Genomic DNA, 27,330 nt, shown 5'->3' with positions numbered 1-27,330 from the left:
GGAACAATTTTGTTAATATAATTACTAGATAAAAAATATTCAAGCAGTTTCTCAAAGCCTAAATTTAGACCTGACGATACCATGTCCTGTCTTGACTGTTTTCTGTCTGCCAACTCAACTTCCTGTGTAGTTCTCTACATGACCACAAGGATGACCTCCGCAAGCGTCTGTCCTACACCACCCACAAACTAGAGATGGTGGAGTCGGAGTTTGACTCTACCCGTCAGTACCTGGAGACTGAACTCCGTCGAGCCCAGGAAGAGTTGGAGAAATTCAGTGACAAATTACGCAGGTACTCAATGTCAGTCTGGTTACTCCATATCAGTCCTGTTACTCAATGTCAGTCTGGTTACTCCATATCAGTCCTGTTACTCAATTTCAGTCTGGTTACTCCATATCAGTCCTGTTACTCAATATCAATCGTGTTGGTCCCTAACAGTCCTGTTACAACAGATTAGTTGTGTTACTCCACAGCAGTTCTGTTACTTCATATCAGCCTCTTACAACAGTTGTTGTGTTGAACAATGTGTTGAGCAAATAAAAACAAAAAATCACATTGATTCAATTAATTTCATACTTGTAATAAAGTAAAACACCTAAATTCAACTAGCATTTGTTTTTATCTAACTTAAAGGCATTTTGACCATTAAAGGTGCTTGATATAAGGAAGTAGCATTAAAAGCCAATTACATTTTAAATTGTATTATATATTTGTTTACAAAAACCTAACCTACAGGGGTTTTTAAAAAACAATTAAAATTTCAAAATTATCCATATAATGAACTTCATAAACCAGTGGGGGGGACGTTTGTTTCAAATGGAACATTAGGTTCTTGACATTAATCTATCTTCCAACCGTGGACAAATACATGTTTTAGAACCTTTTAAATTACATTCTCCTTTAAATGTAATTCTGAGCATACAAACTTTTACTTAGTAAAGTATGGTGAGAAGATGATACAATTATTGTCAATAATTGACTATACTAATCAAAAGACCATATCTTACTGACACATATATGTACAGTGGGGAGAACAAGTATTTGATACACTGCCGGTTTTCCCACTTACAAAGCATGTAAAATGCAAATAAATTATTTAAAAATCATACAGTGTGATTTTCAGGATTATTATTTTTTTTTACATAGAAGGAATTCAACGTGTTTTACAAAGAAAAATATTAAAATACAAATATAAGAATACAATAGAATTTAAAGAAATACTAGAATAAAAACATTAAATTGGCAATTCAATGTGCATTCCAACAATAATAAAACAAGAGGAACTCCAACCGCCTTCATATTAAAAAACAATTTACATAGAATAAGAAAATGTAAATGGAATAAAATGTTTTAAAAAACATGAGCGGTAGATTCCGTAGTAGATTCCATAGTAGATTCCATAGTAGATTCCATGAGGAAGATATAAACCTTGTAAGCCTTAAAGTGTCAACGGAATGTGGGACTGTGTGCAAACAAAATGTACAGTCAATCAATCAAAAGTATTTATAAAGCCCTTTTTACATCAGCAGTCGTCACAAAGTGCTTTTACAAAACAACAATAGTGTTGAATTTCAGTGGCTAGGAAAAACTACAGAACATGTTTCCACATAAATTATTGTCCTGGAATATAACTTTGGAATCCACTTCAGTTCTAGAACAGCACCATTTCTTCAATAATATATACTTGAGACGAGTATTCAACCCCCATGAGAAGAGGGCCAACAACTACAACACGCAGGGATGTGCACTGAAAGAGATAGTGGCCTAATGTTTGTAATGATTTAACTAATAGGAAGGAAAGGAGGAAGAACAGTTTATTAGCATTAATCCAACTGATGTTTTGCAATATATTGTGATAGGAATCACACCTTTGCAGGCACAGAAAATGCTGCCAGAATCATCAGCTCATTCATGAGTCACGCTTTAGTCCTACAGGCTTGATTATACACTGCTTTCTTCATCCTAACAAAGGAATAGAAGTTGTGTGGGTTATATCTTAAAAGTATCACTTAAAATGCCAACCCCTGCTTTGAATTTTTCAAATGAATCATCTTGAATTCTTTGTATGGAAAAAGATTTTCATTCTCACATGATCCATGTTTCCCCACTGTGTTTTCCTGTAGGATACAGAGCAGTTATGCAGCTCAACAGAGGATCAACCAAGATCTAGAGGACACTGTCCACAGGACGGTAAGACACCTGCTCAGCCACCCTACTTTAAATACTCACCATGCTCCTTAAAATACTCACCCTGCTCCTTTAAATACTCACCCTGCTTCTTTAAATACTCACCCTGCTTCTTTAAATACTGACCCTGCTTCTTTAAATACTGACCCTGCTCCTTTAAATACTCACCCTGCTCCTTTAAATACTCACCCTGCTCCTTTAAATACTCACCCTGCTTCTTTAAATACTGACCCTGCTCCTTTAAATACTCACCCTACGTCTTTAACCACTGACCCTGCTCCTTTAAATACTCACCCTGCTCCTTTAAATACTCACCCTGCTTCTTCAACCACTATCCATGTTTCTTTGCACTCTGCTTCCTCCTGGTTCACCAGCCACACACCCGCTTTCTCTGGCTTCTTCCACTGACACACAATCCAATTCATATTGTGTCTGCCAGTCAAACTTATTCAAGCTGAACTAAAACAACCGTAACCGCCACATTCAGCGCTATCTCTTAAGATCTGCATCCCATATGCATGCAAAGGCCTACTACCTATGCGTAAATGTAAGTCAACACATTTTTGATGATGCAGGCGCGGACCTGGAGGGGGCGCTGCTGGCGCAGACCTGAGCGAGGCCCTTGACCTCAGCTTATTACACATTTCCCCCCGAACAAAGCTAATTCACCCTCTTGTTTAAATGACATGTTGTGTTTGAAAAATCAAACTTCCATATTCAGGTTACTATAGCAGCGTACATCTACTGTGTTCTCTATCATTCATCCTCACTAGGATATGTTTCAAGAATCACAAAGAAAATATTGTGCTATTTAATAAATGTGAATAAACAATAATAAATAAATGCATTAAATAATTCCGTAGGCTTATATAATCAAGTGGACGAATTCCTAGTTTAGTCTTTTAGTCGGAATAACTACAAAAATGTCCGGCAAAAGGAATTAAATGAATTGACTTTGGCGTTGGATAACACATGCCATTGCGTCCCAATACGACATAAGTCTATGAGATCATATAGTCACATTGACTAGAAAGCTGGAGAGTTGGAGCAGGCAACAGCCCCAACAGCCTGACCCAAGCCGGGCCTCCTGGCCTCCATTTATGGGTGTTATAGGAGTTACATTGTCTTGCTCTGTGCCTTTGTCTTCAACTTCTTCACATCCATGCGGAGGATGATTAAGGACTAGCATGTTGACCATATGTTGCGGTGACAGTGTTTGATGGGATGAAACAGGCGCAGGACCCGAGTCTGTCCGTCTTGACACAGGATGTTGCGGCCCGTCTCCTTCCCCTACCCACCAACTGGCCGGAACCCGACTGAGGGGGACATTAATGCTTTGCTCAGGCTCAGCCATGCTGCCGCGAGCTATCGGTACTGTCTGTAATTGTTTCATAGGCTAGCACCCTACCTGATGTTTGAATCGCACACACACACACACACACACACACAGGGAGGGGGCTTTAGTTGTGTGCTCCTTAATCCTTGTCTCCTAACCAGGACCAATTGGGGGATGGGGTAAGAGTTGAGGGAAGGAGAGACAGGGAGTGACAGCCAATCCGTTGATGACTCTCCGCCGCCAGCCAATTGGGTGTGCAATTCACTGGTCCCTCCCGACGGCATGAATGAAAGGCAGCCAGTGGATGTCCCGCCCCGATGACCACTTCAAACGAGTGAAAGACCCCAATGGCGCTGCACGCGCTTGAGTAGGCCTTGGGGCCCTGCAGTCCCACATCATTCTACACGTGTTCCCTAATTCCCTGCGGTCCTCCGCGTCTCGCCGCGGGGCATTAACGTGATGTTGGTACAGTATCGACGTCAGCGGACTAGATGGGCTGTGCCCCCCCCCCCCCCACGCTCCCTGTAAGTACCTCAACTCTCACATTGTTCTCATGAATAATGCAAGGAGTGGATTGAGCTTTACAATCCCAGCCGGTCATCCCATTGGTCCCCTGGGGCCAGGCGGCTCAGGATTGTCAATACGGCGTCTAGATAATAAACTCTCTGTGAGGCAGACAGACGGGCTGTTGTCTATGAGGCAGACAGACAGAAAGCTGTCCGTAAAGCGGACAGACAGTTCTGTATGAAGCAGATGGGCTTGCAGCCTGAATGAGTCCACTCTCCAGTGACTTGAGAAATCATGTTTGCCCCCCCCCCCCACCAACCATTCCAACTTCCTGTCAGTGCCGCTTGGTAAATAAACATGGATGGGTTGATAGTTATGGGTTCACACGGCTCCACAGTGCCCTCTGTCACATTTATAATGGAGTCGTTTTAATATTTGAGAGCGTTTAGCCCAAAAAGAGGATCAACTATTAATGCCGATGGTTAGGCTGACTTGTTGTGACTTGAGTCTGGCGTCAGAGTGTGAAAGAGGGTGGGGGCAGAGTGTGAAAGAGGGTGGGGGCAGAGTGTGAAAGAGGGTGGGGGCAGAGTGTGAAAGAGGGTGGGGGCACAATGTGAAAGAGGGTGGGGGCAGAGTGTGAAAGAGGGTGGGGGCAGAGCTGGGAGAACGGATAGGGGTGCTGGACATTCTCTTTAACTGTCAAACACAGAGAGCATGCTGGGGGTCACAGGTTACAGACACCCAATCTCTCAATCTCTCAATACAACCACTAACAAACAACAGTGGCATCAGTGCTGTGGGACATCGTCTTTAGACCTCAGTAGTCGCAGGGAGTATCTGTCAGAAAGGTTTCCCACGTCACCTCGGAAGGTGATTGACATTTTTACCCATTTATACTATGAACAAATGTATCTCTGGCGCGCATCTGACATCAAGTCTTGTTCATCTACATAAAACTATAGTTGTGTAAAAATGCTCTTAGCAAGTTGTGTGTGTGTGTGTGTGTGTGTGTGAGACGGACTGTTACCAAGCATCATAAACAACATCCTGAATGATGAGCAATATAGTCTCAATCTCAGTCTCATCGAAGTACAACTTGTTTAGACTGATAACTACAGTGCCAGGGGTCTGCAAAGGGTGACCTCAAACCCCAATTGAGTGGGAGTTGCAAAATGTGACAATATATATTTCAAAAATGGATTGTGTACAACAGACACAGCATGACCTGTGAAGCATTTAGACGGCATTAACATCTTTTTATGGTATGTTGTGTTTGGTTTTGAAGTGGGATTCGATAGAGTTTTCGAAGAAGCGGGAACCACAACTATCACTGACAGGGCAACAGTAAGAACACCTCAGAATGGGTGCATTGATTATCCCATCCATTCTCCGTCTCTGTTTGCGTCTCTGTTATGTGTTCTGATGAGAACTCCAGTGTAATCGATCTGAACACGCGGTCTTGCGGACCCTCTCACCACTCCCAAAGCAATTACACGATCGGAGACAGAGCCCAATCAATGTCCAAAGTGATCGCTCTGCCGTGGAACCTTGTTAGAAAACTATTACTGCCTCTCGTTCTCAAGGCACATCTGCACCAATCGGGAACTCCTCTCTTCCATCCATTCCCCCTTCAGACCACAGCAACAATGTCATCACTGTTCGAGATTAATCTTCGGGCACTCTGCGGGCTCACATTAAGGTGTATCATGATTGAAAAGAGTTTTCGTAGTTTGAGCGACTACAGCTCCCTCTCAGTGTGGCCATTTAAGCACGAGACAACTATGTGAAACCTGTGTGTTTTTGCAACCCTTTCTTAGATGATTAAGATAAAGCGATTGGTGCAGGAAACCAAGATGACACTAATAACACTGATTGTATAAAATACAGTCATTAGACTACACATGCAATCAAGTCACAACCGACACACAACAGTCTTAATGTTTGCTTTCGCGTTTTCCATTTTTGGGAAGACATACTTTGTATTCCATCGGTTGGTGCTGATGTATAAAACTACGAAAGGTTTTGAACATTGATCAAACGGTTGTTGTGTGTCATCCATTGTTTCTTCACCTACTGGCCCTAATGACTTTGTCTTTTTGTCAGGTCAGAGCAGTCCTTGCTGCATCTTCACACAGGGAAAGGACAACTGCCGAAATGGTTACCTAGTAACCATGTTCTGTCAAATGCATCTATTGTATTCCAGTCATGTGAAAATATTTTTTTTTTCAGCAGAGGGCTTTTCAAAAGAATAGGCTGAACTGCACAAAGACCTTGGTGTAACTAATCATTTCTCATGACAGGATATTGTAAAGGGTTCAGAAGCATGTCATTGTCATTGCCTCCCATTTTGAAATCTCCCGATGACATTTCCAGGATAAAACAAGGAACGATCTAGACAACAGATGTTTAATCAAATCATAACACGCAATTAAAAAGTTCTGGGACAAAACAACCAATGTCATGAAAAAAAATAAAGATTAAAACCACCAACTAACATATGTCATTTGAAGTGTCATCAAGCTGTTAAGGGAATGGAGTTGGAGGATGTTTAAAACATCTGTACGGCAAGGCAGCCATTAGACCAAGATCCCTCTAGGATCTGGCAAGTTAGATTTTCATCCACGAATGTACCACATTTCTATTGTATCTCAGTTTTATTATGTTCAGTGAAGGTTATAATGCAGTTAATTTGTTGATACCCCTCCTGGCAAGCTGAAATCCTATTGTTATGATAGCTTTTTGGTCCGAAGAGATTTAGGAATAATGTGAATTTGTTGCGCCTTGTCTTCTTCCTCTGAGACACGTGTTGCTAAGCAACACCCCCTGGCCGACCTGGTCCGACCTTCTCCCTGGGTGTCCAGAGTCGGCGTGGAGATGTGTGCTATCACACCTCTGTGCCACTAAACAAACACTGCATTCTGATCTGCACTGTAATACCTCTGCCGGATTCATGATAGCGTTTCCTCACAACGTGGGGAAAGTGAACCCAGAGGTAGTTTTCCTGGAACGTGCAGCTGTTGTCACTAAGTAATGACTCTCTGAGTGTTAGCCTCTGATGTGACACTGAATGTGAAGCTGCCTACTTGTCCCCTACTGAAAAGGACAGGGAAACGTCCCTCTTCGGGCCCCCTGTAATAATGTTGCACAGATCCCCCACTTACTCTACAATGACCATCCCAAACGTTAAAGTCTACATGGAGCTGAACAAAATCTCTCATAACAGAGTGACAACAATTCTTGGTTCTGGGTTCCAAAGTCCCAGACGCTTCAATCCAAAGGGATCACGGAACGCTGCTCATGGTGGGTCCTGAGAATCAAACCAATGTTGTTCTTTACCTCTTAAACTACAGAAGACCAACTAATAATGACGTCCACATGTTAATAGCAAGTGGCAAATAAATGGTTTTGATCTTTTCACGTCACATGATTAGTTAGCAAAGACCCGTTCTGAACTGTTCATTAACAGTGACCCGTTCTGAACTGTTCATTAACAGTGACCCGTTCTGAACCGTTCAATAACAGTGACCCTTTCTGAACTGTTGGTCAACAGTGACCCGTTCTGAACCGTTCATTAACAGTGACCCATTCTGAACCATTCATTAACAGTGACCCTTTCTGAACCGTTCATTAACAGTGACCCGTTCTGAACCGTTCATTAACAGTGACCCGTTTTGAACCGTTCATTAACAGTGACCCGTTTTGAACCGTTCATTAACAGTGACCCGTTCTGAACTGTTCATTAAGAGTGACCTGTTCTGAACCGTTCATTAACAGTGACCCTTTCTGAACTGTTGGTTAACAGTGACCCGTTCTGAACCTTTCATTAACAGTGACCCATTCTGAACCGTTCATTAACAGTGACCCTTTCTGAACTGTTGGTTAACAGTGACCCGTTCTGAACCTTTTATTAACTGACCCGTTCTGAACCGTTCATTAACAGTGACCCGTTCTGAACCGTTCATTAACAGTGACCCGTTCTGAACCGTTCATTAACAGTGACCCTTTCTGAACTGTTGGTTAACAGTGACCCATTCTGAACTGATGGATATAAGTGACCCGCCCTGAACTATATGTGGAATGGTAAAATATAAGGGCTGCCAGATCAAATGTGTATTCTTCTGACAACTTTAATTATCCCATCAGAACAGAGTTGAAAGTGTAATGAAGCAGTGGTTCTCCCAGGACGGAGAAGTCTTGGTTGTCATGACACCAGTGAACCAGATAATTAGTGGGGCTTGCGACCCTCGAGTGTTTGTTCTTGTGGTTCTTAGTGTTGTTGTTTAGGGCTAAATTGCTGGCAGTTAAGTCATTGGTTTATAATATCTGGTACCTTACAGTGAATGAGGAGTTGTGGAGGAGTTGTGTTAGGACAGGTAGGAGGAGTTGTGTTAGGACAGGTAGGAGGAGTTGTGTTAGGACAGGTAGGAGGAGTTGTGTTAGGACAGGTAGGAGGAGTTGTGTCAGGACAGGTAGGAGGAGTTGTGTCAGGACAGGTAGGAGGAGTTGTGTTAGGACAGGTAGGAGGAGTTGTGTTAGGACAGGTAGGAGGAGTTGTGTCAGGACAGGTAGGAGGAGTTGTGTTAGGACAGGTAGGAGGAGTTGTGTTAGGACAGGTAGGAGGAGTTGTGTTAGGACAGGTAGGAGGAGTTGTGTCAGGACAGGTAGGAGGAGTTGTGTTAGGACAGGTAGGAGGAGTTGTGTCAGGACAGGTAGGAGGAGTTGTGTTAGGACAGGTAGGGGGAGATGTGTTAGGACAGGTAGGAGTAGATTTGTTAGGTCAATTAGGATTAGATGTGTTAGGTCAGTTAGGATTAGATGTGTTAGGTCAATTAGGATTAGATGTGTTAGGTCAATTAGGATTAGATGTGTTAGGTCAATTAGGATTAGATGTGTTAGGTCAGTTAGGATTAGATGTGTTAGGTCAGTAAGTAGATGTATCAGGTCAATCAGGAGGCGTGTTTGCTTAAAAGCAAAGGTGTGTGTACGGGAGTGTGTCTGTGGCTTCCCAGATGACGGCTGAACAGGCAGATCCCTAACCCTCTGGGCCCAGCAGGGAGGCACTTCTCCTCTAATTAAAGTCCAGCTTCTCTCCCAAGCTCACCACCGTGCCAGAAGTGCCTGTTTTCTGAGCCACGAATTTCTCAAGGTGCCATTCGTTGTGTTCTCATTAGTCAAAAGCTTTCCAATGAAAAGTGGAAATTACACCCCAGGGAGTGAGATCACAGAATACGCGTCTCACCAAATTGGGTTACGGTTGCCGTTGTTCTGCTTTGTTCAGCAGGAATAATTAATGCGAAAATCATGTTGCTACTCAAAGTGCAGAAGATAATAGACATGATTTGATTATCCATTCAGATGTTTGACTTATTTATCTCTAAAAGATAGTTTTTAAAGCGCATTTGACCCACTCCCCATTCCTAACCCCTTTTACGATTTAACAAGAATGTCAAGTGTTTTTGTCTCAATGTTGGATGGTTTCTCACTCCAAAGAGGAGTATAGGCCAAGGGAAAATGTACACAAGCATGTATAACAAAATATTCAAAATCACCTGACACCAACTGCATGCCTAGTTTGATATTACTTAAAGGTGAGTAAGAAATTAGGAGATAAGAATACTCTAAAGCCTTGATTACTTCTATTTAGAAGTGGCTGAAGTTAGCTGAGGTAGTAGTTTGAGAAAACCATTTGACACCAAGTTGAAAATGTGGAATTTCTCCTTTAATTGGGCTTGTAATTTATTGATGCAAATACAGTGTATATACTATCTGTATATAATATCTGCACTGTAAATCTATATGTTCACACTGTAAATGAACTAGACCCTAGTAAACTGACTTACTAGAGCTCCTTCAGAAGAAAACTGTCAATCCCACAATACCTGAACTGGTGCCGAAGGGGAAAACGAGCTAAAGAAAACCTGAGGTTCTATTGATGCATATCAAACTAATTGGTTTCTCAACTAAAATATGGCCGGCTTCGTGGGACTGGTAGACATTTGAGGAATCGAGTGAGCATTTAAAACTTTTTGGACAGGCAGTTATTACTTTCTTGAGAGGGACTGAAATCCTTTTCTTCAGGTAGATATTTTATTTTTCTTGGCGAAGCCTATATAATCTCATGTTTTTCCCTCCACTTGCTTGACTCCGGTCGACAGTAATTGCGTCGCAGGGGGATAAGCTCCGTTTGTTGTCCAGTGAAGCAGCTCTGTGGAGACAGACATCCCAAATGGCAGGGCGATATTATGGAAGTACACAGACTCCCTTACACTCCAGCTAATTTCTTACCCAACACACCTTTGCACTTAAACCCTCTCCCCTTAAAAATCAATACCGGGAAACAGAACCCAGAAATCAAACCAAACCAACCTTGTTTATCTTAATATTCCATTTCAATTTTACACGAAACTGTAGGAGCAACCAGTATCCATTGGGTTTTTGTTAAAGGACGTACAATTCGGATTTGAAGGGTTGTCATGGAAACTCCTTCGCCCAGTCGTGCGGCAGTAATGAGATTGTAGTGCGAGAGTTCTACATCCATGAGGAGAAACATCTAATTGCCTAGTGCTCTTACACTAATAACAGTCGGTCACAATACGTGTCAATCGTGCCTCCTGGCTTCCTAATATTATACACTAAGAGATGGTGCAGGAAACGACTTGAGTGATTGTTGTTTCGTTGTTCCGGTTCAGTGCTGTTCAAATCATGCTAGAGGACAAAATGTGCCCTCGGCATTATAGAAATCTTGTTTTTTTGACAATGCTGAAGTAAGCTATTCAGAGCTAATCTAGGTGTAGATACAACAGCCATTTACAAGGGAGGTTGGCTTTATCTATTCTCATCATGTCTCCTCTCACAGGATACCCTCTGTCTTTCTCCATCACTCCCAACAAGAAATAGCTGACTGAGAGTTGACAAAAATGACAATGCAATGTTTCTATCTGATGTAAATTTCACATTGTTTCCTCAATAGGATGATCTAAAAATAGACCTGCTGAACAACAGTTTTCTTCCAAATGCCAAGAATTTCATAACAAGAGACATAGATTGCATTTAGTCTTCAAATATTTTAGTACCCACCTGTTAGCCTAACGTTCTGGATCAGTCTTCTGTGATCAAAAGTACCGTTGTGAAACGCATTGTGTGAGGCAGGTAGCTTCACAGTAAAAAAATAACGAACTATGGGTAAATGTGAATAAAAGTGCAGTATTCAGTCGAAACCAATTGAGCACAGGAAAACTCCTTTAGTCAGTTCAAGGTATAATGTAATTAAATTAGAGGAAATGCCCTACCTATCTTAAATATAACTACATCCCTCATCACATGCAAATCTTTAATAACCGTAACTCTTTGAACCTATGGGTAGCCTTATTGGAGATAATTTACAAACTGAGATGTTAACCAACCCTTGGCTTCATTTCAAGTGGTGGTGGTGGTGATCAATTCTAACAGGTGCCAAATCAGGTAAACATGTTTTTCCAGCTAAATGCAACCGGTGAAGTGAGGCAGAAAAATGCAAACTGCTTTTATGGGCCACAACTGGTAGTTTCCCACCGTTCCTTTTGTTGACCCACTCTCTGGCAGCTTCACAAACCCATTTCACCTCAAAAGTTTTCTGAGATGGTGTTTTCCAATCTGGAAAATAAAAAGGAAGTCGACAAGGTGCGAATATTGTTTTTAGGAGGCTAATAGAGAGAAGCAAGGCCCACGTCCCTCACGGAGTGAAACATTTGAAACATTTTATGAGACTAACAAAGCGACATGCCAGAGCTGATATATTAGAGGCGGACTGAATGGATTTGAAATATCAATGCCAAGAAATACGCTTAACCTGACAGGAATTGCCTTCTACTGAACTGCTCCCTACACAGTGTTTGAAAACCATTGTGACTATTGTGTGACAGTGACTCAATCAGTCATCCTTTTCAAATGCTGCCACGCCACAGGAGATTAATAGTTATCGGCTGATAAGCATCACCCTGACGTTTATTGTCTGAGTCTGAGGAAATATTAATGTGTACGATTTTGGCGTTTTGACGATGACCGTCGCTGATGGGAAACTTTTATTTCTCAGGACTCTATTATTGCTACTTCTTTGTCATCCAGGCAGAGTAACTGATTTGATATGGGCACTGGCCAGTGTTGTCTTCCTTTTACTTAGACCTGCTACTGGCAGAGAGAGAGATTGACTGCTCTTTTGTTTTTTCCTCTATCCTGCTCTCATTCTCTCTTCTTTCCCCCAATTTTCTTCTTTCTTGCTTTAGTCCCAGCACCATGAGGACGAGAAAAGAGCACTCAGCCGAGAGATCATCGTCCTGAACAATCACCTCCTGGAGGCCAAGATCACAATCGAGAAGCTTAAAGAGGACAATGTGAGTGCCTAGCCACTGCCTGGGTGCCTTAACTTCATCGATTTTTGAGTGATTCACCAAAACCACACCCAGTTTAACGGACGGCTTGTGTTGGCCTCGTCAAACGTACCACCTCTAATCCCATATCAACATGAGAGATCATAGCACATGCTCAACACGACGGGTTCCACAGAGTGAACCTGACAGGTTCCTAATTGTGTGAAGTGAACGCCACAAGGTTCTTTATTCGGTTAAATGAACCCTAAAGGGTTTCTAACTCTCTGAAATTGCTGACACCGTCCTAACCTTGTGGTGTACGGAGCTCTGCCTCCGCTTGGCTGTTGCAGCCAGTTAGACACATCTGTGCCATTGGGAACGGTTATAATGCACTTGGATCCCAGAAGGCTGTTTTTAGGGTCTATATTGGGTTTCACAGCACAGGGTTTCACTTAGAGTGCTGGTGTCAAACCAGTTCCACCAAGAGTGTTTTCGCACTCACCTTGTACTTGTTTGAAATAAATGAGGTCTCCAATTATTTAGAATCTCCCCTCAGCTGGTTGTGTAGTTCTCAATTGGGCTCAAATTGAAAGGAAGGTAGGCCAGGGGTACTGAAATCTTAGCCTACGAGGTCTGGAGCCTGCTGATCTTTCGACCTGGGTGTTTGGACTTGAAATGTGCCTGGATGGGACGTCATCATTAATTACACCCACCTGGTGACCCAGGTCTAAATACGTCTCTGATTAGAGGGTTACAGTGAAAAAATTAAGTGGAAATGGCTTTTAGGTCCAGATTTGAATACACCTGCACAGGGCCCTCTGTAAAATCGGCTTAGTCACTACTGTGACTCAGTTTGACCCAAAATAGGGCCAGACAGTTTAAGAATGAGAAAGAGAGGGGGGGGAGTTTGAATCGTGACCAAAACAATGTGATACCAATTCAGCACCAGAAATATTATTGTGTCAGATTGGTGTGGTAATAGCTGTTCCAAAAAGCAATGTTTCTGTGGTCATTTTTCAGTTAAGCCTCTCAGAATGTTAAGAAAATGCATGCTCAGAAATGGAGAGAGACTGTCTGTCAAGTGTGCTCTTCTACAAGCCCATGTATTCTGATGAATGCCTCCCGATTGAGGGAAAAGTGGGAGATATACATTGGATTACACGTCTTTGACACTCCCAAACCAGCCTCCAGTGAGTCTTGACACTCCCAAACCAGCCTCCAGTGAGTCTTGACACTCCCAAACCAGCCTCCAGTGAGTCTTGACACTCCCAAACCAGCCTCCAGTGAAACTTGACACTCCCAAACCAGCCTCCAGTGAGTCTTGACACTCCCAAACCAGCCTCCAGTGAAACTTGACACTCCCAAACCAGTCTACAGTGAGACTTGACACTCCCAAACCAGCCTCCAGTGAGACTTGACACTCCCAAACCAGCCTCCACTGAGACTTGACACTCCCAAACCAGCCTCCAGTGAGACTTGACACTCCCAAACCAGCCTCCAATGAGACTTGACACTCCCAAACCAGCCTACAGTAAGACAAGATCATAGTAAGAAATGGACATCACAGATTTGTGTGAAACAAAAGGGCATAAATAAACAAGTAGACACAGTTAACTAGAGGGACAATTTTTTATGAGAAAGAAATGCTTCTTCTGTGAGCTGCCTGAGATGTAGCTGTGTTACTACTGAGGTGCGGGGATGTAGAGACGTAGCTGTGTTACTACTGAGGTGCGGGGATGTAGAGACGTAGCTGTGTTACTACTGAGGTGCGGGGAAGTAGAGACGTAGCTGTGTTACTACTGAGGTGCGGGGAAGTAGAGACGTAGCTGTGTTACTACTGAGGTGCGGGGAAGTAGAGACGTAGCTGTGTTACTACTGAGGTGCGGGGAAGTAGAGACGTAGCTGTGTTACTACTGAGGTGCGGTGTTAGTAGAGACGTAGCTGTGTTACTACTGAGGTGCGGGGAGGTAGAGACGTAGCTGTGTTACTACTGAGGTGCGGGGAGGTAGAGACGTAGCTGTGTTACTACTGAGGTGCGGTGTTAGTAGAGACGTAGCTGTGTTACTACTGAGGTGCGGGGAAGTAGAGACGTAGCTGTGTTACTACTGAGGTGCGGGGAAGTAGAGACGTAGCTGTGTTACTACTGAGGTGCGGGGAGGTAGAGACGTAGCTGTGTTACTACTGAGGTGCGGGGATGTAGAGACGTAGCTGTGTTACTACTGAGGTGCGGGGATGTAGAGACGTAGCTGTGTTACTACTGAGGTGCGGGGAGGTAGAGACGTAGCTGTGTTACTACTGAGGTGCGGTGTTAGTAGAGACATTAGAGGTGTATCTCATTAGCCTAGCCAGAAGATTAGAGGAGAAGAGCCCATTTCAGAAACCCTGTAATGAAATCAAGCAGCGAAAAGCCATAATTCGACTGGAAAAAAAACTTCCTTAGAGTTAATACAATTCTGCAAATCATTACTGCCATTGTCAGGCACCCCCGGGGGCCTGAGGAGAAAAACAAGCTTTATCTTTCGGGGAAGAGAGATTTGCTCAGTGGCTGATGGTGTAAGTGCTCCTCTGATTGGTAGGCATGCCTTGTGGGACCTAGAGAGCCTTAAATGTTTAATAGTATTTTAGGGGGGCATTCTTTATAGTTTCGTAAGCATTGGTATTCGAATGACGCCACATGCCGCAATGACTTGTTTATTCTGGAATCCACCAAGCAATTTCATAGACATAACACTCTTCGGCACAGCTACTTGACCACGTAATAACCAAAACCAAAATAACCAAAGCGACGCTGCTCAGGTAGATTTTGGTCGGTCACTCCTGCTAACAACTCATTCCATTCTGGTATGCATGTTGCCCTAATGCTGTAAATCACCCACAGTCATTGTCTTCCCCATGCCAGGACCTCTACAGGAAGGACTGCAACCTGGCCGCGCAGCTTCTCCAGGGCTCCAAGTCCTACCACAGAGCCCACAAGCTGTCTGAGGTGAGTCCCTGTCCACCAGTCGCGCTAACAAACAGCCTGTGTCAGATGCACTTCTGTCTAGATATGAACTGCCAATGACAGAACCTCGCTGACAGAACCTCACTGACAGAACCTCGCTGACAGAACCTCGCTGACAGAACCTGGCTGACAGAACCTCGCTGACAGAATGTCCCTGACAGAACCTCACTGACAGAATGTCCCTGACAGAATCGCACTGACAGAACATCCCTGACAGAACCTCACTGACAGAACCTCACTGACAGAATGTCCCTGACAGAACCTCGGTACACAGGAGGCCAAACTGCCTTGGAAAACATCTTGTCCACACAGAGGCTTCGTAGGAGGTGTGGTTTAATTCCTCGTATACATTCCTTACAGGAGGGAGATATTTCTTCCTTTTTTACAGTCATTTCATGCATGAAGTGGCTCTAAATGGGCCAAGTGGTAATAGAGCTCTGTGGTAGGAGATAAGGACTAGGAAATTAGGGTCCATGTCTGATGTCATCCATTAACTCATCACAGCTCTCTAGAATTATCATACTCCAATGAAATAACAGGGGTTGGCTTTTAAGTCCTGTGTGGAGTGGATTTAAAGATAAACGAAGCACCAACAATGAATCCCAAAGCAATGACGAATCCATTGAAAATGCAAGGGGGTGATTGGTGAGTGTGCTGTAGCCGTGTGCAATCAAAAGGAGGCTGTGTGAATTTCACTGGGACTTAACTCTGCTAATTACCACAGAAATCGATCGGTGTGCAGCCCCTTGGGAAAGTCGCCGAGCGCATTGTGGTGTCACGTGTTAAACCCTGCAGTCTTATCTACTGTACTTTCCCACTCAATCCTCAGTTGGGAAGGCTGGCAGCTAAAAATAGCTCCATACTTCAAACAACACTAGTATTTTCCTCCCTTGCATCTATTTTCAACAGAAAAGCAATACTTTCTTTCCCAATTCTAATTATTATGAAAGGTCTGGTAGGCAGAGAACTCAAACATGTAGATATTGTCATGTGTGTTATTTGTTGCCTAATTTCTTTGTGGAATAGTTCTTTAACATGTCAAACTTTTTGATTGCCCTAAAGGCTCTGGATTACACAGATAATAATAATCAGAATTACCTGAGTAATGCTAATAATGGATTTAACTTCTACAGCACTTTTCACATGATCTCAAAGCACTTCATGGGCAAATAAACAAACAAACAAGCGATGTATCCTCATGCCAACCAACCAAGACCGGGTCTCTGAATGCCCCACACTCTGAAGATGGAGAAGGTCAGGCCAGGTCAGTGGCTTGAGCGGAGGACAGTAGCCGGAGGACAGTAGAGGATGATGTCTTCTGATTATGTTTTAGAGGGCGGGTCTGAGCTCTACCATTCTGTGAGCCACTCACCTGGGCAAGGCCTCTGCGTCTTCTCGGGGAAGCTCACTGCGTTCCACACAGGACGGCGGCCATTTGTCCTCACTTGTCTGCCCAAGTGTCAACACAGTTGTATTCCTGCATCTCCAATTCCTCCCACGCTTCAGGCAACTGTATCCAGGTACATTCTTTAGACAGAAACATAAGCCAGCTGGCCAGCTAAGGGCAGCCAAGTAAAACGTCAGCATTGCAGCCAGTTAATATGTAAATCTAGGTAAAGAAAACCCAAAGATAACAATAAAACTAATGCAATGAAAACTTAGATTTTTCTTTTATAAAAATTATCATTTAAAACAAAAACAAAAAATGTGCGCAAATTTGAGTAAGCTTTGTTTTTGGGCTGATAATATGGTGCCACGGGAACCATGAAATCAACTAGACGTGGTTGGCCGCCGGAGACGGGGTGACCGGGACGGCAGGAGTGTTTGCCTCGGTGTTTGGACTTGAAATGTCCCTGGATGGGACACCAGAAGAGGACTCACCCCTCTGAGCCTGGGTCCTCTCTAGGTTTCCTCCTAAAATTCGGCCTTCTTAGGGAGTTTTTCCTAGCCACTGAAATTCAACACTACTGTTGTTTGCTCCTTGGGGTTTAAGGCCGGGTGTCTCTGCAAAGCACTTTGTGACAACTGCTGTTGTAAAAAGGGCTTTATAAATAAATTTGATTTGATTTGATGAACTCATGGCAAAGAACTCTCTGAGGACCTGAAAAAAAGAATTGTTGCTCTACAGAAAGATGGCATAGGCAATAAGAAGATTGCCAAGACCCTGAAACTGAGCTGCAGCACGGTGGCCAAGACCATACAACGGTTTACAGGTTCCACTCAGTACAGGACTCGCCATGGTCGACCAAAGAAGTTGAGTGCTCGTGCTCAGCTTCATATCCAGAGGTTGTCTTTGGGAAATAGATGTATGAGTGCTGCCAGCATTGCTGCAGGTTGAAGGGGTGGGGGGTCAGACTGTCAGTGCTCAGACCATACGCAGCACACTGTATCAAATTGATCTGCATGGCTGTCGTCCCAGAAGGAAGCTTCTTCTAAAGATGATGCACAAGAAAGCCTGCAAACAGTTTGCTGAAGACAAGCAGACTAAGGACATGGATTACTGGAACCATGTCCTGTGGTCTGATGAGACCAAGATAAACGTATTTGGTTCAGATGGTGTCAAGCGTGTGTGGCGGCAACCAGGTGAGGTGTACAAAGACAAGTGTGTCTTGCCTACAGTCAAGCATGGTGGTGGGAGTGTCATGGTCTGGGGCTGCATGAGTGCTGCCGGCACTGGGGAGCTACAGTTCATTGAGGGAACCATGAATGCCAACATGTACTGTGACATACTGAAGCAGAGCATGATCCCCTCCCTTTGGAGACTGGGCCGCAGGGCAATATTCCAACATGATAATGACCCCAAACACACCTCCAAGACGACCACTGCCTTGCTAAAGAAGCTGAGGGTAAAGGTGATGTACTGGCCAATCATGTCACCAGACCTAAACCCTATTGAGCATCTGTGGGGCATCCTCAAACGGAAGGTGGAGGAGCGCAAGGTCTCTAACATCCACCAGCTCCGTGATGTCGTCATGAAAGAGTGGAAGAGGGCTCCAGTGGCAACCTGTGAAGCTCTGGTGAACTCCATGCCCAAGAGGGTTAAGGAAGTGCTGGAAAATAATGGTGTCTACACAAAATATTGACACTTTGGGCCCAATTTGGACATTTTCACTTTGTGTACTCACTTTTGTTGCCAGCAGTTTAGACATTAATGGCTGTGAGTTGCGTTATTTTGAGGGGACAGCAAATGTATAGTTATATAAGCTGTACACTCACTACTTTACATTGTAGCAAAGTGTCATTTCTTCAGTGTTGTCACATGAAAAGATATAATCAAATATTTACAAAACTGTGAGGGGTGTACTCCCTTTTGTGAGATACTGTATATATATATATACAGTATATAGATATATGTGGTCTGCATGTATTTATGTTTTTTTAACTGACAAAAAAAGTCCATTAATCAATCACTCAGTTCTCAGCTTGGAGACCTGGAATTAATTTAATTTAAATCTTCTCCCTAGGAACCAATATGTTTGATGTTTCAGGGAAGAGGGAGCGTGGGAGGGAGAAGACAGAGACCCCCGTGGATACTCACTACTGCTGATGGGAACATTTCTCCTTTTTACTCTGTTTCTGCCTGACCCCATATTCTATTAATAGCTTGAGAGAAAAATAGAAGACCAGCCTTTAATTGACAGAGGATTTTTTGCACTTGTAAGCCGCGGGGGAAGTTGCAAGTGTTTCTTTTAATGGAAGCTGTGCTTATGTGTGTGTGTGGGTGTGTGCGTGTGTGATCTTGGTTTTCATATATATGTGGGGACCAGATATTCATACAAAGATAGTAATACCTGACAATTTGGTCCCTACAAAGGCTTTATAGTCATTACCCTCTTTGAACTGTGCTTAGGTTTATGTTTTTTTTAAGGTTTATGCACAAAGGGTTAGGGTTAGGGTTAGGGGCAGTTTACGAACAAACCCGGGGTCTCCAACCCTTCTGGCAATTAGAGGAGCTACTTCATAGAAGTGAAACGTTGTGAGCTACTGTCCTATTTTTAATATATTGGGCACATTCTTCTCTTCCCATCTACTTTCCTTTAGGTTCTCAGTGTACAAAAGAAAGTACTACAGTATGTTTTCTGTCAACATAAGAATTCATAAACTACTCAAAATTGGGGTCCTGTAGATTCTGTTAGATTATTTCCACCTGTTTCATTTTTTCCAATTTAGCTTTCTCACTTGTATTTTTACTGGTTTAACATAACAAATATTTAGAGAAATGGGTGTCTACTTCTTAGATTCAATCACATCAGAATAAAACAATTCATGAGTTACTCCTGCAAAGAAAGACTACTTCAGAGTTTTGACAAGGTTTTAGGGAAATCGATTGGCAGTAAATAGGCCGAGTTGTTAAAGTGAAAAATACTGACGTTTGAGTCTCACATGTCCAGCTCATAGTTTTCTTAGTAAATTGGATAGTTTTTTTTTGTAAATTGGATTGTTTTCTTAGTAGATTGGATGGTTTTCTTAGTAAATTGGATGGTTTTCTTAGTAGATTGGACAGGCTACAATGACTTTCACAGCTCTAATGGTCAAATTATTATTCGACTGGAAACATCCGACATGCATCAGATATGAAACCCTTACACAGATGAAACAAAACACCATCAAAATAGATCAAGAATTCCCTTGAATTTTCATTTTCTGGTCCATTTTCATGACAGCCTAGTGCCATTAATGTTCTAATATACTCATTTGAAACATAACTAGTCCATAAGAATGACAAATGTAATATGGTTGTGTGTGTGTGTGTGTGTGTGAGTGTGTGTATTGAAGTGCCCGTGTCCACGTTATTGGACATACACCTCAGTAAACAACTGAAGAATTAGAGCTGAAAAAACGGGTCCCCTCTGAGGCCAAAAAACAACCACTGGGAGGGGGGCGAGGCTGTGGTCAGTGAATTTCTGACGCATTCATTAGAGAGCAGAGCAGAGCTCCCCCCACGTCTCTGGTCTGGGTAAACAGGAATAAATTACTCCACTGAAATCAAACTGTAGATTGGTAGCTTGGGACCCTGGTAGGAATAATGGTGGTGAAGATGTGCCTTAACTCTATTAGCATGCCTTAACTCTATCACCATGCCTTAACGCTATCAGCATGCCTTAAAACTATCACCATGCCTTAACACTATCAGCATGCCTTAACGCTATCAGCATGCCTTAAAACTATCACCATGCCTTAACACTATCAGCATGCCTTAACGCTATCAGCATGCTTTAAAACTATCACCATGCCCTAACACTATCAGCATGCCCTAACACTATCAGCATGCTTTAACACTATCACCATGCCTTAACACTATCAGCATGCCTTAACGCTATCAGCATGCCTTAAAACTATCACCATGCCTTAACGCTATCAGCATGCCTTAACGCTATCAGCATGCCCTAACACTATCAGCATGCCCTAACACTATCAGCATGCTTTAACACTATCCACACAGCCCTAACACTATCAGCATGCCTTAACACTATCACCATGCCTTAACACTATCCGCATGCCCTAACACTATCAGCATTCCTTAATGCTGTCAGCATGCCTTAACACAATCCACACAGCCCTAATGCTATCACCATGCCTTAACGCTATCACCATGCCTTAACACTATCAGCATGCCCTAACACTACCAGCATTCCTGAACACTATCAGCATGTCCTAACACTATCAGCATTCCTTAACGCTATCACCATGCCTTAACACTATCAGCATGCCCTAACATTATCAGCATTCCTTAACACTATCAGCATGCCTTAACACTATCAGCATGCCCTAGCACTATCAGCATTCCTTAACGCTGTCAGCATGCCTTAACACTATCAGCATTCCTTAACGCTGTCAGCATGCCTTAACGCTGTCAGCATGCCTTAACACTATCAGCATGCCTTAACACTATCAGCATGCCTTAACACTATCAGCATTCCTTAACGCTGTCAGCATGCCCTAACGCCCAGACTTGCAGTGGATGGATGGTATGAATTAGGGTCAATTCCAATTGAGGGCCGCCAAGTGAAATAAAAATTAAAGAAGTGCAAGAAAAAAAAAAAGACAGACCTACATTTTATTTTGAGAGGCCCAATTTTCCTCTGTAAATGTTACATAGATAGTAATGCTGTAAACTGTAAAAGTTTACAGCAAACAAGGAAAGTTTGGTTGACAGATTTTCACTAAAACAATAACATGTTAGAAGTAGGCCAGCTTTCTGTTATTTATCGCTGTCATTTTCTGAATCCAGTCCTCTTCAATTCAGTCCTCTCACTGTGTCCTTCCTCTCTGTTTAAAACATTCCCTCACCATTGCTCTCCACATCTTTCTTTCCAGCTGCCCGTTGACTTCCAGGAGAGGGTGAGCTCCCACATTGAAAAGCACGGCCGTGGCATCACCATGGCGATGTGCCACTCACCGTACTCCGATGCAGTGCCAACTGCCGTCATCGCCAATGTGCTGCAGAAACCGGAGCCAGGCAACAGTTGCCCGGTCACCCGTTCACCCAGCCCTCAGCCGCTCGAGGACGAGGGCCCAGACCGAGACTTTGAGGCCAATAGTCAGGGCGGCGGTGCTGAAATACTCCAGCGGCGCGCAGCCTACCGGACGTCGGACCTGTACTGCAGTGACACGGCCCTCTACTGCCCAGAGCGCTGGCAGGAGCGCCGGCAGAGCGTGGATGTCCACGGCCGGCCAGCGGGTCTTCGGGACCAGAACTCCAGTGACTCCAACCCAGAGGAGGACTTTCATCCGGGCGACTTCTCTCAGCACGGAGAGTTCGCGCTGGGCTCCTTGCGGGCCGCCAGCTCCTACTCCAGCTTCAGCCAGGCGTCAGAGGACGAGAAGGGCGTGGAAGGAGGCGGCGGAACGCTGTCCTCCTCCCACCAGGTGCTCTACATAGACTGGCAGGACAGGGGCTACGGCGAGCGCAGGAGCACCTCGTCCTACGATAAAGACAGCCCCACCAGCACCGGCGTCTTCCCCAAATCCCACAGCTTCCAGCACGTCGCAATGCCGCCGTCCCCCAACCGGGCCAAGGGCTGCGGCAGCTCTTCGCCGGCATACGCGCGCACGGCCTCCTGTGGTTACGGCGAGCCGTACCACTCGCCCTGCCTCGCATCGTCGCGCAGTATGGACTCCTCCAAGGGCGGAGTGGGGCCTCAGGGGGTGGAGCGCTCCGACAGCCAGGGCAGTATGGGTAGCGTAGGAGTCCCCGGCGAGGAGGAACTGACCGGACGCTGCAGGCAGTTGAGCGTGGAGGATGTCAACTCGTACTCGTTCAACCGCAACCCGGGCCGCGTCTCTCCCTACAGCTTCTCCGAGCAGCACTTCGCCATGGGCCCGGCCAAGGTGAAACTGGGGCCACTCTACAGCAGCTTCCAGGAGGGAGACGATAACGTCTTCCTCAACAGCCCGGTGTTAGACCACTGCTTGGCCAGCCCCAGCCCTAAACACCCCGGCCTGGGCGCCCGGGGCCACGTGGACCAGCCCCCTCCCCTGTACCGAGCCAAGGTAGACAGCCAGGACTCAGAGTGCAGCCTGCCGTTCCTGTCAGAAAGCTTCAAGGACGAGGAGGGCGGAGTGGCAGATGTGAGTCCCAACAGCTCAGCTGAGTCTTTACACCACCCACGCTCCCTGGAAGCCTCCGGTCTACGACAACACCACCCATGTTCCCTGGAAGCCTCTGGTCTGCAGCAACACCACCCACGCTCCCTGGAAGCCTCTGGTCTGCAGCAACACCACCCACGCTCCCTGGAAGCCTCTGGTCTACAGCAACACCACCCGCGCTCCCTGGAAGCATCCGGTCTGCAGCAACACCACCCGCGCTCCCTGGAAACATCCGGTCTGCAGCAACACCACCCGCGCTCCCTGGAAGCATCCGGTCTGCAGCAACACCACCCACGTTCTCTGGAAGCTTCCGGTCTGCAGCAACACCACCCATGCTCTCTGGAAGCCTCCGGTCTGCAGCAACACCACCACCAGAGAGCGAGGGAGCGGCCCAGCCCAAGCCCAGCTCTTCCAAAGAAAAGTTCTAAACAATACCAAAACTTTGGAAGCACGGGAACAGCACTGAGCAGGAAGGACAGCCTGACCAAGGCCCAGCTGTATGGTACTCTGCTGAACTGAGTGTTGACCCTTCACATAGAGCTGACGAGCCACAATGCAATTACATGGCATCAGCACGCATGAGCCAGCCTGACAAAGTCCTGATATTATCTCAACGCGACAGGTAGAACATTCGTTTCACAACAAGGCTACACGGCAACGTATTTTAAACCTCTGAAGATACAATAGGAGAAAATCTTGTTCGTGCCCATATCAAGTAATGAAGCATTATAGCTTTCTAACTAGTGTTACCGACAGCTCTCCTTTTTGTGCATGACAATTATGTACATCTTCATCTTTCCTGAGGCGAACAGATGGCTGTTGTGGAAGTGAGATATTTTTTTAATTCGGCGAAGGCATGTTTTAAGCTGTCTGGGGAGCTACACAGCCATTGTTGCCCACTTGTTTATTTATGATTCATAGTAGTTATCACAGACCAGCCACTAGATTTCCTCATTTATTCCTACAATATATCACACCTTAGTGTCATGGAGGCAAGAAGTACTGCACAAAATAGGTAAGCTACTAGCATTTGAAGTATATCAGTGAAACACCATTATTTATTACCGAACATAACGTGTCTCGTTTATTTGGCGAATGTCTGAGAGCTACAAGTTTCCGTCCTTACACCCCTGCTGCTGAGGAGGTCATTAACATTGCATAACGCAGGCTTTCACCTACGACCATCTGTAATGAACAGGATATCCTGCTAACTCAGAAGCTGTTAACTGAACTTCCAAGGCCATTCATTTTCCCATGCATGTTATGTTATGCATGTACGAATGGACTAAAAGACATTCCTGACCACGGAGTGACTCTCTGCAGGAGCTTGCGGTTAGTTCCGGAACATTGGGGACACTCAACATGACTTATGACTTCCTTCTGCCATTGAATTCACATGACTCTTGATAGTTAGGGGGAACACTTCTGAAAAAAGACATATAGCATGAAGTGGAGTTCGATCGATCAGTGGCAGCTTTAAAACAGACTGTTAAAACAGTACTGTGCTATACTGTGCCAGCAGCTGCTAGGGCGACGGACTGGTAAAGGGAGTATTTTCCCCTCACAACACTAAAAGACTACATATACACAATTACCGTCAGGAAAGTAGACAGAGCAAACATTAACGGAAGTAACGCATTCATTATGGCATCTATTCACAATCCTTTAGGAAAATGATACAGGAATTTGAAAAAAAGTCAGGGTGTCAAATATTTCATGTGGCCGGGATATATATACTCTGTTTGAAGATTACACATGAGAATTTCTCCCCCGAGCAGCTTGTGAAGCCCAAATTGGAAAAAAGCATGAATTTATGAATAACCACCACTAGCTAGAACATTTTGCCTTAATTCTGTTCAGTAGCTAGTATTCTCCTTTTCTACACTACAACTGACAGTGATGTATATATGTATGTTATTAATGTTTCATACAGACCGTTAATATACCAGCCTGATTTCCTACTTTACATTCTTGAACATTGTTAATACCAGCCACCACGATCTCTAACCAAAATGAAGCACTTCTTGCTCTTACCCGTCCTCTCACTGTGGCAATTTTATTTGTGAATATTTCCCTCTACATTTCAAGACCAGTTATTTATCCCCTGGTCTCAGGACACCCTCTGTGGGAGATGGACACACACGAGAAATGCTGCGGAAGTGACAGAGAGGCCAAAGAGGCAGTGCTGACGCTCTGTGCACTGGAGTCAGTGTAGCTTTTCCCACCCTGCCTCCATTTTGGTTCTTCTTTTTTTGGCGGTGTCCCTTAAGAACAGCAGTAGATCAATCTAAACTGCTGTACGGAGTGCTGTTGGATGCAGATCCCCATAGACAGAATTTTTTGTGTGTGGAAGTAGTGTAAGAAAGATATATTAGATATAATCGTTATTATAGTTTCTTTTTTCCTTCTTCCCCTGGTTATGTTGACACTCACTACGCTGTCCTTGGGTCCAGTTCTACCTCAGACTCCATATACAACAAATAACTTTTAAAGGTTGTTTGATGCATGTTTCTATACTTTTGCTGTATGTTTTATTTCCTTAATAAAGAGGAGTGTTGGAATGATGTGGACGTTTTACTGGTACTGTGTTCAACATCACACGCATATCTCTGACAAACCCAGGCTGAGAACAGAAAACAAGCATTTCATTGCATTCATCTGTGTTGGTTGAATTGTTAACGGAACACTTCCAAACAGAACAATGTAAAACATTCTAAATGTCTCCTGAACTCTCTGACATCCTCATGGCTCCGTCCCATTGTGTCAGCAGGAACTGTTGGTTCCGGTTCACCAAACCCCATGGCCATTTTCTGGTCCTGAATGTTGGACACAGCTTTCACAAAGAGCAGAATCAAAATGTTCATCCAAAAAACGTGTAATTATTCATGAAACACAGGAAAATCACGACCCTGAAGATGAAAGAGATCTTAAAATAACACACTTTAATATTGCGTAATTTCCTTCTTTCATTTCACACCATCTATTATACATTTCACATTCTCAGAGGTATTGAGATGTCACTCAACAGCTAAGTGTGTTCAGGGCAGCCACAGAAATATGCCAAAATAATTTACACCCGCAGATTGAATCATTTCTATCTGCTACTGAATCTCCAGGCGTTGCGATTTATTCTTCAGACTGACAGCCTGTTTAGTGACAGGCTTTGACATTCCTTTGAAAAGTTTGTTTTATATTTCAGGGCTTATTTGTTGTGGAGCAACATCCTTATCAGCCCATATCAGCAATAATGACAGAAAATGTCCATGTGAATAGCAGTGAGATCCAATGCAGTGCAAAAAGACATCACATAAAGACATGGCAGGTTTTATATTTCGTCCAGAAACATGAATTTTGGTTTGCCAAAGACTTTCAGGAAGTCAAAAGCAAAAAAACTAAAATCTTAGTCGTTCCTCGAGTCGATCGTAGTCGGACGGGGCGTGGTTGCTCCAGGAATCGAAGATGCTGCCCAAGCAGGACACCTACACAGCTGAAGCACAGGTTCAAATCCTACCGCCTTCTCAAAAACCTCAGACTTTCCCTGTTGTCCAGTCCAATAAAGCGCAGAAATGCCTGAACAAACATACCCTGACGGGTAACCAGGCTAGAAACACACGAGTAAAAGACTCATTCTGCAATGTGGTTGTTGTCTGATGAGGGCAGACAGGACAATGATTCGGCTCTAGCCTAGCTGATTATGGTAATGACTTTAAAAAGCCACAGATCTTTATCAGTTAGCTATTTGAAATATGAAGCACTTTCTTTGGTCGTCTACACTGGAATATGGTCGTGGTTTCTACAAAGACCACGCACAGTTCAATACAGTGCAGTGAATGTAGAATAACTTTTTTTGGTCCCTACAGATCTGCTGAATCGACTCCACATCGTCCAAGGGAAAGTGGGTCATGGAAATAGTTTAAAACACCAAGATAATACACCAAGATCACCACCCAGAGGTAAACCTTCATGAAAGCACCTTTGGCAGCCATTACGGCTTTGAATCGTTTGGTATAATACTTTGGCAAACATCAAGGCCAACATCTGTCCTGTCCATTGTCTAAGTTAAATTGCTTGAGCTCAGTAGATGCGGTTGTGGAGTCATTCAACAAATAATCTTAAAACCCTGTCTCAGACCGAGAGTGGACCTCTCCAGAAGCCCCTCTGGTGTGTCTTTTCAATAGAAATGAGTGTAATTGTCTAGCTTAAACTTTCAATTCTATCCCGGGGTTTTTTCGTTCACTTTTTCCTCAGACTTTGCTTCGTTCGTATTTCTTTTAATCCTGACAAACCCCTCAGGCTGCGCCAAGGAAATAAATACAGATAAGAAGAAGCAGCCACCAAAATGCTTGCAAATAAAGGTGGGTGT

At 44.1% G+C, this 27,330-nt stretch overlaps 1 protein-coding gene across 1 annotated transcript in view; it reads left to right on the top strand.

Moving 5' to 3' along the window:
- Nucleotides 1-25,531, top strand: part of LOC105015995 — a 48,754-nt gene extending 23,223 nt beyond the window's left edge. Inside the window, exons 3-7 of the mRNA XM_029125666.2 lie at nucleotides 131-292; nucleotides 2,125-2,191; nucleotides 12,293-12,400; nucleotides 15,276-15,359; nucleotides 21,696-25,531. Coding sequence (XP_028981499.2) covers nucleotides 131-292; nucleotides 2,125-2,191; nucleotides 12,293-12,400; nucleotides 15,276-15,359; nucleotides 21,696-23,486 — 2,212 coding nt within the window. The 3' untranslated portion in view covers nucleotides 23,487-25,531. The remainder of the gene's footprint in view (nucleotides 1-130; nucleotides 293-2,124; nucleotides 2,192-12,292; nucleotides 12,401-15,275; nucleotides 15,360-21,695) is intronic.
- Nucleotides 25,532-27,330: the final 1,799 nt, after the last annotated feature.

The sequence above is a fragment of the Esox lucius genome, chromosome 15, assembly GCF_011004845.1.
Source record: "Esox lucius isolate fEsoLuc1 chromosome 15, fEsoLuc1.pri, whole genome shotgun sequence".
NCBI lineage: Eukaryota > Metazoa > Chordata > Actinopteri > Esociformes > Esocidae > Esox > Esox lucius.
This window is presented reverse-complemented; position numbering and strand designations above follow the sequence as displayed.